Source organism: Monoraphidium neglectum (genome assembly GCF_000611645.1).
Source record: "Monoraphidium neglectum strain SAG 48.87 unplaced genomic scaffold scaffold00083, whole genome shotgun sequence".
NCBI classification, from domain to species: Eukaryota; Viridiplantae; Chlorophyta; class Chlorophyceae; order Sphaeropleales; family Selenastraceae; genus Monoraphidium; species Monoraphidium neglectum.
Genome location: NW_014013545.1, coordinates 33,091 through 45,894, shown reverse-complemented (window position 1 = coordinate 45,894; position 12,804 = coordinate 33,091). Strand labels below are relative to the sequence as shown.

Sequence of the window (12,804 nt, the reverse complement as noted above, 5' to 3'; positions counted from 1 at the left end):
CTAGGGCACTCCTTCCAGGGCCCCATCCCCCCCCCCTCCAGGCCTCCACCTCTGCCAGGTCATCGTTGATTTTCGCGAGGTTACGCGAGCTGCGGCTGTCCTGGAAGAGCTTCTTGGTTTTCTGGATAAAAGTGTCTGGGAGGGGGATGTGAGGTTGCGCGCGTGAGCGTATGTCAGCAAATGTTGTGTGTATGTGTGTAGATATGTGTGTGTGTGTGTGGGCACGCATGGCTGTGCAGGCATAGCTGTGCACGCATGGCCGTGCATGCATGGCTGTGCACGCGCGTGTGCATCGGTGCACGCACACACGCGTGCGGCGGTGCCGAAAGGACGTATGAAGGCACGACCCAGGGGGGTGCGTCAAAGGGGAGCTCGGGAGCTAGGGACCTCTGAGCAGAGGGCCGGTCACGCTCTGCAGCACAGGTCAAGCCTAGCTAGTACCCAGCCGTCCCGCCCCCCCCACAGCCACGCCCCCCTGCCGCGCACTCGTCCAAAGCCCATGCACCCTCGTCCCACCGCAACCCTCGCACCCCCAGCCCTCCTGAGCAGCTCCCGGCCCCACCCCGCGCCCTCACCGAACTTTATGAATGCGTAGGGCCGCGTGACGCCCTCCACCTGGCCGCCATACAGCCGGCTGAACTCCCCCGCCAGCTCCTCCAGGTACTGGAACGCCAGCTTCTGGGGGGGTGGGCAGACGGGGGTTGATCAAGATAGGGCGGAGTGTGATGTGCACTGGTTCAGATTCAGAGGGACAGGTTGCATTCAAGAATGTGTAGAGCTGGGGTGAAGATCGAATCCCCCCGGAGGTGTAGTGAGAGGGCGAAGGTGAGCAGCGCGCCGGCGCAGCGCTTGCAGTGCCGGGGCGGGGTGGTGGGAGAGGGCGAGCTGGGAATGGGCGCGCGGTGAGGGTGGCCGGGAACGGGATTTGGATGTGGGACACGCAAAGATGCGCAAAATGCACATGCCACACAAGCCGCATGCCCAAGAGCCTCCAAGACCATTCCCGTCCGATCAGCGCAGAATAACAGACGCATTGGGCGGGAAAAGCCGGAGGCCAGGACGAACGCAACGATGCAGACGCCGCTCTGCACCGGTTCGCGTGCGCCCCGCTATGTGGTTCAGGAAAACAGCCACTTTCAGGGCCACGCGATGACAGCTGTGCCGCCATGCGCACGTAAATCCCAAAGCGCGAAAAAAACACAAAGCGCGATAAGGCCCCAAACTCGACCACCCACTGTGGCGATCGCCAGTGATACGCGTTTCGCTGCTCGCACACACCCAGTACGCAACACACACTACTGTACTGCGCACACTCAAGCCGCCACGCACGAGCAGGTCGCACGCAGCCAACATGGACGTGCGCACCTTGGGGTATCCTTTCTCTGTGAGCGTGAGGAAGCAGGCGCCGCTCTCCAGCAGATAATGGAACACGTTCGGGCCGCTTTCAAGGCTGACGCGAGGCGGCTGGTGCGAGCCGCCTACGCGCTTGAACAGCGCCTGCGTGCGAGGCAGGAGAGGTTGCTTGCGAGCGTGTGGCGGTAGCCGGGCGCTTTGGCCGCTGCCGCGCCCGTCGGCTGCGCTGCGGTTGTACCCACCAGCAAACCGCCGCGCATAGGACTCCTGCTACAAGCACAGGGAGTCGCTCACCTTGGCCTGCTGCTTGTAGGCATCGATCTCGGGGTCCTTGTCGCTATCAAGGCCCTCCGCAAGCGGCAGCCCGTCCGACGCGCGCGCAATCAGCGTCAGGCGCACCATGCGCGCCCCAGCTGCTCCCGCGCTGTGCACTCCCGACCTGCCCACAGAGTCTCAAACGTCTGCTGACGCGCTATATCAGAGGTTGACAGTAAAGCTGTGGAATCCGTGGCCTCAAACACCGTGTCCCGTCTTGCGAGCGTTCCCAGATCGCTTAAACGCTGTCAGGCTCCCTTATCGTGTGCAAGTCCGTCAACTAGTGGTAGATTTTGATCGAGTTGATCCGTGCAAAGGCCAGAGCGGACACACCGAGTGCCTCTTGATCGGCACTTCGCACAGGAGGAGATGGGAATGTACGTCAAAGTGATTGAATGTATGGTGCATATAGATATCTACTGTATTACGGTTGGCTTGTCTCGCACACCAAGGGCAGCACTAAAATCGACGACTGCAGAGTGCCCAGCGTTGGTGACAGCTGCTCCCGGCTGCATAGTCAAGGCTCAATCGCACTTCACTACACCACTGCAGCATGGCTGTCGCCGTTGCTCCGCCGGAAGCGGAGGCCTCGCCGGCTGCCAGCGCGCGCGGCGGCAATGCAGCATCGACGGCACACAGCGGCGACGACACACCCAGCTCATCTGGCATCTCGTATAGACAGGTATGTTGTGCTGCAGCATAAGCTGTGCTTGCTGTCAATGCGCTCGCAATTGACGTGTGGCACTGAATGCTGGAGACTCGCACAAGCAGCAGAGTCGCCCTCCCGGACATACGCACATGCCTGAACCCGCGCAACCCACCGCTACAAACTCCTCAGTATCGCGATGAGTCTGACCTGGCGGCAGTTATGGACCTCATTGACAACGACCTGTCAGAGCCGTACTCCATATTCACATACAGATACTTCCTGGCATCGGTGGGTCGCATCCCACAGTCGCGTCAGTGATCAGGGCATGCCGAGCGGAGGGCCGCCCGCGGCAACGACGGCTCGCCCGCCGGGCGCGGCGGGCGTGCAGCCAGCAGGGTGGCGCTCGGTGGGCAACGGGGTCTCTGCACGTAATGGTGGCTGAGAGAACGCCTAGCGCCGCAATGGTACCGGATCCGGGCGTCGTCCGCCCTGTTTGGCAAGGGATCACGCTGCCGCGGCCAGTTCGCCAACAAGACTGCGCTGCCTCCGCCTGCCGGCCGCCGCCCTCGCTCCACCGCGGCCGCAGTGGCCGCAGCTGTGCTTCCTCGCGCACGACAACTCCAGCGGGCAGCCGTGCGGCGTGGTGGTGTGCAAGATGGACGTTCACAGGGGCAAGCAGCTGCGGGGGTACCTGGCGATGCTGGTGGTGGACAAGCGCTTCAGGGGCAAGGGCATGGGTGCGCATGCCGGGACGGGCAGCGAGGGACAGCGCAGGGGGCAGGGACCAGGGTTGTGGAGGCAGAGAGCGAGGCCAGGGTTGTGGAGGTGGGCTGCTGGCAGAGAGGGGTGGGCCGCTCTGCAGGAAGCCCGTGCAGCACCTGGGCAGATCCCTGGCGCATGTCGTCGCCACCCGTCTCCCCGACGCAGCACGTCCATCTCCATTCCGACAACCGTCGCCGCCGCGCGGTCCCTGGTGCCATCCCTGTGCCTGATTCCTGGCAGGATCCGCGCTGGCGCGCATGGCCATCAAGGCGATGATCGAGGGGGGTGCAGAGGAGGTGGCTCTGGAGGCGGAGGTCACCAACACGGGCGCGCTGGCGCTGTACCGCGCGCTGGGGTTCATCAGGGACAAGCGGCTGCACAGGTGCGCGGGCGGAGGGGACGTGCTGTTGCCCGTTGGCAGGGCGCGGCATGGCGCACGTGCTCTTTTTACAAGTACACCAAATTGTTTGATAATTTTTCACCACGCTCCTGGTTGCCAATGTCGCAGCAGCCGATTGAGAACCAGTGTTGACCGCCCCCCTTGGTTGCAGGTACTACCTGAGTGGCAACGACGCCTTCCGCCTCAAGCTGCAGCTGCCGCTCACGCCGCTGGCGTTTGAGCGTCGCAAGAAGGAGAAGGACGCGATCTTGGGGTTCCCTGAAGAGATGGAGCCTGCTGACTCAGCAGTAGCGGAAGGCGCGGCTCACGAGGCTGAGATCGCATGACATCAGCACTGAAATCCCAGCAACTGCCGTAGCCACCCTGTAACGATCTTGTTCTGGATTGCCAAGCGACCCGTAACTTAACGGTGATCATACGGCTTGGAGCAGCTTCGAATATCCCAACGTAGCTCGCACCCCAGGTCGACCACGAAAGCGCCAATATGGCTCGTCTTTTGCTCGCAGTCGTGCTGATCGGTCTTCTGGCCACTCAAACGCCGTCAGGTATGGGGCGCAGCAATGGCACATTCGACGGGACGCCGTCGAGCGGCATCGGGCTGCACTGCCCGCTCATCAGGACAGGCAGTGGCCAGTGTGCCAGCATGGATCTCTTGGCCGCATGCATGAAGCGATGGGATTCGCCAGGGCTGTCATTTCCAATTGGTGAAACAAGTCGATGCCTTGGCAGCAGATATTCTGCTGGCCCCAAACTCCGCAACGTGCGGCATGAGGCCGTGCCACCCGCCGCCCCCTGGACGGCTCGTCACCACGCCCAGCACCGCCCATCAGCACCCTCCTGCCGCCTCCCTCCCCTCACAAAGTTGGCGCCGATGTCGGTGACGCGGCGCACGCCGCCCAGCAGCACATGAGCTGCGCCTTCAACGACTTCCTGTCCAGCCTACGATCTTGGGCCGTGCTGCTGCGCTTCGCGGCAGCAAACCCCAACACCGTCGCCGAGCTGGCCAAGCAGGCGCCCGGCAACATGTCTATCCTCATAAACGCCCTCCCAAGGCGAGTTTGACCGTGTGAACCACCTGCACGCGCGCGACCGTGTGAACCACCTGCACGCGCGCACCAACACACCACCTGTGTGAGGCGTGATAGGTTGGGGGACTTGGGCTGCGTTTGCACAAGCTGCACTTCACGGGCGGCGTGCCTCGTCGCCTGCACCTCGGCCTGAATTCTGCGTGTGTATTTGTGTTTTTGGTTGCTGCGCAGGGCCGACCTGAACCCCATCATCGCCAAGCCCGACCTCAAGGTCACCATCTTTGCGCCCACCAACAAGGTGAGGGCGCCGCCAACCTGCGCTGCAGAGAGAATTACGCCACAGGGGAAATAGCGTTGTTGGTCACGCACGTACATATTACGGACTGCGCAAATCAACACCACGCAGCGGACGAGAGCAATGGTTCTGATGCACTACCTCAGCGTCCCCTTGGCGCCCCTACTTATCGTTCAGCACACGCCGCTGATACAGTACCGCGCACTCCTGCCGCCCTCCTCTCTGCGATCCTGCGTGACCGCAGGCGTTCCAGGCCGCGCTCCTCAAGCTGAAGCTCACCCCAATCCAGGTCAGTGTCGCCGACCCATTCCCTGTTTTTGCAAGTTTATCTACGCATTTACCCATCCAGTCGAAAGCCATGTCTTTGCACGCGCTGAACGCAGGCCAGAAGCTCCGGGGCTCCAGGCAGTTTATTGCTGTCACAGTCTTTGGTTGGGAGCAGCGTACACCTGGTCTGCTGCGCACTTGGGCGACGCACTGCATGTCACAACCCTTCCGATCCAAACGCTGCTCGCTCGCGCAGCTGTATGCTGACAAGACGGCCCTCACAAACATCTTGAGGTGCGGTACGGGTTGCAGGCTAAGCGAGAGTCTGCCTGCCGGCGCAACTTTTTGAATGCTTTGCAGGATGATTGCCGCTCTGTGTGTGCTGACTAGCGCCATATGATGAGCGCTGATTTTGGTTGTGCTCACCATTGGCTTGCGAGTTCTTTTGGTCATCTCTGTCGCCCCCTGCTTACACCATCTGCTGCCACTGAACTCGTGTGCCCATGTCTTGCCGCCCCTGCTGCAGCTACCATGTCATCGCCGACCAGGTGGGGACTGGGTGTTTCTAGTTTGTTGATTCGTGCGTGTTCTTTGGTGTCGCTGCCGCCCGTCGAAAGTCCCTGGCCGCTTTTCATTGTCGTTTGGACACGGGTGGCCTGCCGCGAACGGCATGTCACCACTGGCAGGTGCACGCAAGCACGGCCGCTCCCACCCAAACTTGCATGGTCGGTGCGTGCAGGCACATGCCATCCTGCCCACGCACACGAATTCCCCTCCCTGCACCCCACTGCCTCCACACTCATGCACACCACTCCCCCCTTAGGCCCTTAAGGCTGCTGACCTGAAGAATGGCCAGGAGCTCACCACCGTCTCAAAGCATAAGCTGACCGTCGCCGTCGATAAGGTATGCTACCGGCTAGCACACACGCTTGACAGTTCAGCCGCAGCGGCAGTTACTCCCAGCTGTGGGTGCTGTGATTCAAGCAGTTGTTGCGAAGCAGATATGTGGACGTGGGCGTTCCATAACCCTGTTGCTTTGCAGGTTGCCGGCACAACCATCAAGGGGGCCACCGAGACAGCCAAGGTCATCGCTGCTGACCTGTCGGCTGGACAGGTGCGAGTGGTTTTGGCTGCGAGCAGCAGTGCGTTGGGCAAGGCCTAGGCCAGCAGCACGTCACACACTTGTGATTTGTGCGCAACTCTTGAATCTGCTCTGCAACCTTGTCTCGCCTGGCTTGCGAAAAGCTCGCATTTTTGACAACCCTCTATTGGCCCGCCCCCCGCACTGGCGTTTTTCTATCCAGGCCGTCATCCATGTCGTGGACACGGTGCTGCTGCCACCCGTCAAGCCGAGCAAGTGATGACAGGGCACTGCAAACGGCAGCAGTGGCGTCTGCCATTGCTCGCTGTGGCCCGACACTTGGGATACTTAGTGCGCAATATCCTCATGTGCGCGTTGTGTAGTTGATTGCTTGATGTACATAGATTTTTGTTGCCATGTTGTCTGTGTGCACGCGGTGTCTGGACACGCGAGTTTTTGCGTGCCATCATTCAATCATGGGGTGTCACATACCGTAATCAATTTTTTGTAAGCGGTAGCAGATGTCGTGGTTTCAACATCATTTCGTCAGAAACCCTATGCAGCTTTGAAGGGGTGTGGTGGCGCAGCCCAAGCCCATGAGACGCAACGGCCCTGGCGCCTGCTGTATACGACGGGGTGACATGTACTTGGCACTCTTGCAGCTCCTGCGTCAAGCAGCATCGTGTATGTGAATTGTAAAAGCTTCAAGTAGCCTTTAAGGTAGTATGTAACTGGGATCAGCAGTATCACGCACAGGTGGGCTGTGCAGCACCCCGCGGGGGAAGGTTTTACGCGGCCAAGACTGTTACTGTACATGGAAGTATGCGATCTATACGCGACTACTTATACAACCTGAAAATAATGTGATATACATCAATTGCAGACAGCAGGTGTATTGTACGGGTGAATGGCGCGGCAGGTGTGGATTCAAGGGTGGTTTGGGATAAGCGGGTCTCAGTGACAAAGCGTATGGTGACAGATGCTGTTATACTCGCAGAAACTACGGTGCACAGCGGTGCGCGCGCTGGTGGTGTTGGTTGTGCTGCTGTCGCAACCGGCGCTCTCGCTACCCGCAACACCGCCACACGCGCAAGGTAATCAGCTGTGTACGCGAGTGGCAGGACACACGCCTGCTGGATTTTATTTGAGCTGATGTTCTATTACACAAAGCTGCCTCATGTTGACATCCACTACAAGTCACGCGTGTTTCGCCGCGCGCGCGCTGTGTCCTGTGCTATCAGCCGCTGAGGTGCAAGGGAGGTCCACTGGCAAGCAGGCATGGCAGCAGCAGCAGCAGCAGCAGCAGCAGCAGCAGCAGCAGCAGCAGCAGCAGCGGCAGCAGCATCGTCAACCCCAGCAGCCTCAGCAGTTGCAGGAAGAGTTTGATGGACTGCAGCAGCTGCTGCTGCTTGACCCCGGCGTGGCAGCTCAGGCGCTAGTTGCGCCGCCAAGCAACAGCTCAAGTATTGCTGAACTTCCACAACAGTGGGAGCAGCATCAGCAGCACCAGCACAGCCATCAGCAGCCAGAGCCATCCGCAGGCGCGGCACGCCAGCTTATGGCTTCGGGATCAAACCATCAGCAGCAGGCAGCGGGACACGCGGCGGCGCGCCATGAGGCAGCAACGGCGCCGGTGGCGCCAGGCACAGGTAACGCAGTCATCGCAACGCCTCACAATCAGCATGGCCAACCAGCAGGGCCATCTCCACCAAAACGGCAGTCCCAGGCAGTACACCACGCAGTGACGGCCGAGACGCACCGGCCTGCAGTGGGGCCGCTCTTCGTGGCGATCAAGTCGACCGCGGGGATCACATCAGCCCTGGACCTACAGCTTGAGGCGCGCGCCGCCGCCGCCGCCAAGCCGGCGCACCAGTCGGCGCACTCCAGAGGCGCGGCGGCGGTGGCAGAAGCGGCCGCTGCTTTGGAGCGGGTGCTGGCTCAGAGGCAGCGCCCTGCTGGGTCCAAGGCCCCCCCGGCCGCTGCCACGCCAGCCACCGCGGTCGCGCCCGTGCCGACGAATGCGACGCACAGGCCTTTGCGCGCCGCAGCATCCAGCAGTGGCCCGACCAGCACGCCTGCCGCTACGGCTCCCCGGCTCTCCGCTTCGGCACCTGGCGCCGGCGGCATGCGCAGTCGCCCGCCGCACGCGCCACGTGCCGTCATCCTTTCGCCAGTCACAGCAATCTCTCTGGCAGGGCTGCCCAAGCCGGGCGCCACAACGCCCGCCACTGAGCGCTCAATGCGGGCTGCCAAGCACGCGGGATTGGCTACAAAGCCGGGCGCCAATACAATTTCCTCGTTGGAGGCAGGGCGCGAGCAGAGGGCCGCCGCATCACCGGCCGCGGGGCAGGAGGCGAGCCGGGCGGCGGCAGCGGCTGGCGCCAAGGAGGGGCCGTGGGCAGCATCAAAGCCCGTGCCAGCGGCGGCGCCAAGCAAGGCTGCTGCTAAGCCAGTTCACACCGCGGCGACACCAGGCCCTGCAAAGGGAGCGGGTGGTGCCGCCCCAGATGTTGAGACACAGGGGGCAAACCCCTTGCTCAAGGTGCATCTCAAGGCTACCTTTTCTGTGCAAGGCTCGCGCCCTCCGCAATCCGCAATGGTGAAGGTGGCCGCGCACACCCCACATGCAGGTGTCCCGCCGGCGGCCGGCAAGCAGCCCCTGACGACCGCGCTGCATCTGCCAGACAAGAAGCCCTTGAAAGGCGCCCAGACCGATGCCACGGCGACGCAGCTGCCCACGTTGGCGCCGCGCTCGGCTGCGCCGCCTGCCGGGCCCCGGCTTTCGGCGCTTGCTGCCAGCGTTGCCTCGAGGGCCCCTGCAAAGCCTGGCGTTGTGCACCCTTCCACAGCGTCTGCGTCAGCGGCAACAGCTCCGGCCAAGCCGAGCGCCGCCTCGGCGATCACCACAACAGTCACGGTGCCCACATTCAAGCCCCGCCCAGTGGCAGCCTCAAAGCCGGCATCAGAGGTGGCGGCGGCCCCACAGGAGGTGCCCGATAATCCCGCATCAGCGCCAACGGCGACCATGCCAGCCTCGGAGCCATTAGATCAGCAGGAGTTGGCTGCGCCCCTGCCCGGCATCTCGGGCATCTTGGATGACATGTTGGCGGCGCACCACCCCGCCGACGACATCTTTGGGGCGGCGAAAGCGCAGGCGGCCCTGCTGCTGCCCGGCGGCCTGCTCGTGAGTGACCTACTACTGTCAGACACAGTGCCTCTTCTCGCGCCTCCGCCGCCGCCGACGCCGCCAGAGGTGCAGTACTGCCAGGAGGACGGCGTCGAGTGCTGCCTGCCATCCGGCAACGCCACATGCCCGGCCTGCGACCCGGCCATAGAAGCCGCCGGGCGGCTGCGCGGCTGGACGTCCCTCTGGGGCTGCAAAGGGGAGCTCTTTGCGTCCGCCGGCACTGGCCCGGCTGGCCGGCTGTACGACTGGTCTTGGGCCGGCTTTGCAGGCGGGGACGCGCCGCTGCCGGCGCTGGCGGTGGCGGCGGACGTGCGGGCGGACTTTGGGGCGGTCGGGGACGGCGTGGCGGACGACAGCCAGGCGTTCCTGGACGCGATCGCGAGCGTCAAGGACCGCGCGGTGCTGTTCATCCCAGAGGGTGGGCGGCGCGGATGCGGGGCACGCTCACACATAGCTTGGCGGCGGGCTAGCGTGCTGCCAGCTGCAAGGCTTTTGGCACCTTTCTGCTGGCTTCAACAAAGAAACAATTTTGCTGAAGAGCACCGCCTATGTTTTGCCGCTTTACTGCAGAGTATGACGGCCATTCTCTCACATCTCTGCGTGCAACCCTTTGGCACCACCCCCTCTTACCCCACAGGCACGTACCGCATCACAAAGCAGATCACCATCCCCAGCCGCATCGTGCTCCGTGGCGCCGGCCGCAACCGCACGACGCTGCTATTCCCGCAGCCGCTGTCGGCGGTGTACGGACTGAAGGAGCGGCCGGGGGGAACGACTGAGTACACGCGGGGTCGCGCCTGGATCCAGTTTGAGGGCATCGATCGGTGGTTTGAGGACCAGTGAGCGGCCTGTCGGGAGGCTAAGGCGAAGGCTGCAAGCAGCGGGCACTCGTGACCTGGGCTATTTGGCAAAGGATGATCAAGGCCCCTGAGCATTTTTGCTGTCCGCTGCTTGGGCCATCTCTGGGCCCCAGGCCGCCCAAGATGCTGGTGTATGGCTAGGTGCATGTCACAGTTACCACCCTGACTTAATCACTACAACAGCCGTGGTCACAGCCTTCCCAGCGAGCGGTATTGCCCGCATCACAAAACAACAGGTACCATCTGGCCTCAGTCACCCGCGACGCCTCACGCGGGGACACCCGCCTGTGGCTGGACACGGTGTCAGCCATCACCCCCGGTCAGCTGCTGCTGTTCACGCTCGACAACCCTCAGGATGGCTGCCTGCAGGCCGCCATGGCAGGCGGACATCTTGACGGCCGCGATGGCCTGGAGCGCCAGCCTGCAGAGGAGGGGATGGTCCGCTTCGTCGCACGCGCGACGGCCGTCGACGCCGCCGCTCGCGCGATCGAGATCGACCGCCCCCTGCCGCTCGACGCGCGGCTGGTGTGGCGGCCGCGCGTCTCGACGACGGGCGGCTTCAGGCGCACGCTGTGCGGCGTGGAGCACCTCACAATGGCGCTGCCTCACAGCCCTTGGAAGGGGGTGGGGCACGAGAAGGGGTACAACCTGCTGGGTTTTGCATCTGTTCAAAATTCCTGGGTGCAAGGTGAGCAGCATGCATGTGAGGGGTGGGTTTCAGGATTTCTGGGTTGTTCAACAACCCAGTTGTGGTAATACAGAGGCGTCCAGTGGGCTCGCTGACAATCATACTTGTGGACCTGCGCCCTCACTTGCACAGAATTTGTGCCACCCCGCGTATTGCGAGCACATCCCCCTTGCCATTGTTGGGCCCATCACTGCCATGTGCTTGGCACTGCTCCCAATTTCCTGCCGCAACATCCTCCCACCAACAGATGTTGGATTCCGAAATGCCGATCTGGCGCTTGTGTTGAGGGACTGCTCGCACTTTACAATCAAGGACGTCGCACTCACGGTTGACAAGAGCAGGTGTGTTTGTGTGTGGATGTGTGTGTGTGTGTGTGTGTGTGTTTGTGTGTGTGTGTGCGTGCGTGTGTGTGCTATTCGCGTGCGTGCGTGCGCACGCGCGCATATTACGTGCGCGTGCACGAGCGCATGCAGACGTCTGCACGGGCGTGCACATGGCTGGTAATTGCAAATTGCCAAGGCAACCTGTCCCTGCGGATGTCATTTGACGCTGCCTCCGTGTGTCACCCGCGCGCACCATTTCCCCTGATCACCAAACTGCCATTCACAACACAACTCAGGTCCGCGTCAGGAGTCAGCGGCACTCGCGGCATCTGGGTCCACAACAGCCGCGAAGTCCTGTTGACCGACTTTGACTTCTCAACGCGCTTCTGGACAGACGTCTCAGTGACGCGTATGTCAACAGGTGTCGTGGTGACTGATGGGAAGGGGGTGGACTTGTCGGTTGGGACCGAGAACTCGGGGCCCTATGGGCTGCTCATCAACCAGGTTGACTTTGGAAAAGGTGAGAGCGCGGTGCGCACGTGATGTTCGGGCATGTGACTGGCCGGTCTGCTGATCTCTTGCTCAAGCTGGGGGCATGCAGCTTTGTTTTTGGGGGCTGCTGGGACTTGGGGGCCACCGCCTGAGCTGCAGAGACCCAGCCAGAAATGGTTGCAGGGAACCAGGGAACGTGCAGCAACAGATGGTGCTTGCTCCCCCACGGGGAGTCGCACACGCCTGACCGCAAGCCCCTTTCCCCCCCGCTTGAAACTTCCGCTATCCATGCAGCCTCAAGCCCGTGGCGAGGCCGCTCCTTTGCCACCGGCGGCCTCCTCACTCTTTGGAACTGCCGCGCCTCGAGCGCCCCCGACGCAGCGCTCCCGCCGCCCCCGCCGCTCTTTGGCCCCGCACTCAGCGCTGGCGGCCTGCGGCTGCGCGGGACGGCGGGCGCGCCCGACTACCTTGGATGGCTGCTCGACGCGACAAACCTGACAGTCCCGGCGCAGCCTGAGGACCTGTTTTCTGCTGTCAGGGCGGCCAGCACGCGCGCCCGCATCTGGAACCCCGCCGCGGAGTGGGGAGCAAACCTCATCGACCCGGCCTCGCCGTCTGCCGGCTGCGGCGCGGGGCTGGACAGGGCCGCGACGCAGCTCGAGCCAGGTTACGGCTGCAGCAGCGGCGGCGACAAATGCTGCTACCCCGGCGGCCGCGTCCCCGTCGGCGCGACGTGTCCCGCCTGCGACGACGGATACCTGCTTCCCTCCCAGCTGTACGGCTGCGCCGGCGAGCTGTGGAAGCCGAATGGGCGGCTGCCGGACTGGTCATTCGCGGGGTACATGGCAGGGGAGAGCCCGCTGCCGGGGCCCGAGGATCTGCCAGTCGTCGCTGACCTGAAGCTCGACTTTGGGGCCGTGGGGGACGGCGTGGCCGACGACACCGACGCGTTCCTCGCCGCCCTCAACACCGTAGAGGTGCCGAAAGCCAAGGCAGGGGCGGCCGCGCGCAGGACGGCGCCGCACGCGGCACCGCAGCCGGCGCCACGGCAGCCGCGGCCGCAGGCCTCAAAAGCAAAGGAGGAGGCGGCAGCGCCAGCGGCGG

The 12,804-nt window shown here is 63.0% G+C and overlaps 4 protein-coding genes across 4 annotated transcripts; 3 read left to right on the top strand and 1 right to left on the bottom strand.

Annotated features, from left to right (window-relative positions):
* Positions 1-80: 80 nt before the first annotated feature.
* Positions 81-1,755, bottom strand: MNEG_0917 (25.3 kDa vesicle transport protein; the record flags this gene model as incomplete). The annotated part of the gene is made up of 4 exons (XM_014050611.1): positions 81-135; positions 563-678; positions 1,366-1,497; positions 1,648-1,755. The coding sequence occupies 4 exons, from the start codon at positions 1,753-1,755 to the stop codon at positions 81-83; spliced, it is 411 nt and encodes a 136-aa protein (XP_013906065.1).
* A 466-nt stretch (positions 1,756-2,221) lies between these two features.
* On the top strand, positions 2,222-3,805 carry MNEG_0916 (hypothetical protein; the record flags this gene model as incomplete). The annotated part of the gene is made up of 5 exons (XM_014050610.1): positions 2,222-2,350; positions 2,507-2,605; positions 2,904-3,054; positions 3,320-3,461; positions 3,631-3,805. The coding sequence occupies 5 exons, from the start codon at positions 2,222-2,224 to the stop codon at positions 3,803-3,805; spliced, it is 696 nt and encodes a 231-aa protein (XP_013906064.1).
* A 158-nt stretch (positions 3,806-3,963) lies between these two features.
* On the top strand, positions 3,964-6,430 carry MNEG_0915 (beta-Ig-H3/fasciclin; the record flags this gene model as incomplete). The annotated part of the gene is made up of 9 exons (XM_014050609.1): positions 3,964-4,024; positions 4,342-4,504; positions 4,739-4,805; positions 5,047-5,091; positions 5,326-5,363; positions 5,596-5,617; positions 5,893-5,973; positions 6,112-6,183; positions 6,374-6,430. 9 exons carry the CDS (start codon positions 3,964-3,966, stop codon positions 6,428-6,430), a joined length of 606 nt encoding a protein of 201 aa, XP_013906063.1.
* Positions 6,431-7,327: 897 nt separating this feature from the next.
* On the top strand, positions 7,328-11,751 carry MNEG_0914 (hypothetical protein; the record flags this gene model as incomplete). The annotated part of the gene is made up of 5 exons (XM_014050608.1): positions 7,328-9,755; positions 9,975-10,176; positions 10,434-10,885; positions 11,133-11,226; positions 11,505-11,751. The coding sequence occupies 5 exons, from the start codon at positions 7,328-7,330 to the stop codon at positions 11,749-11,751; spliced, it is 3,423 nt and encodes a 1,140-aa protein (XP_013906062.1).
* Positions 11,752-12,804: the final 1,053 nt, after the last annotated feature.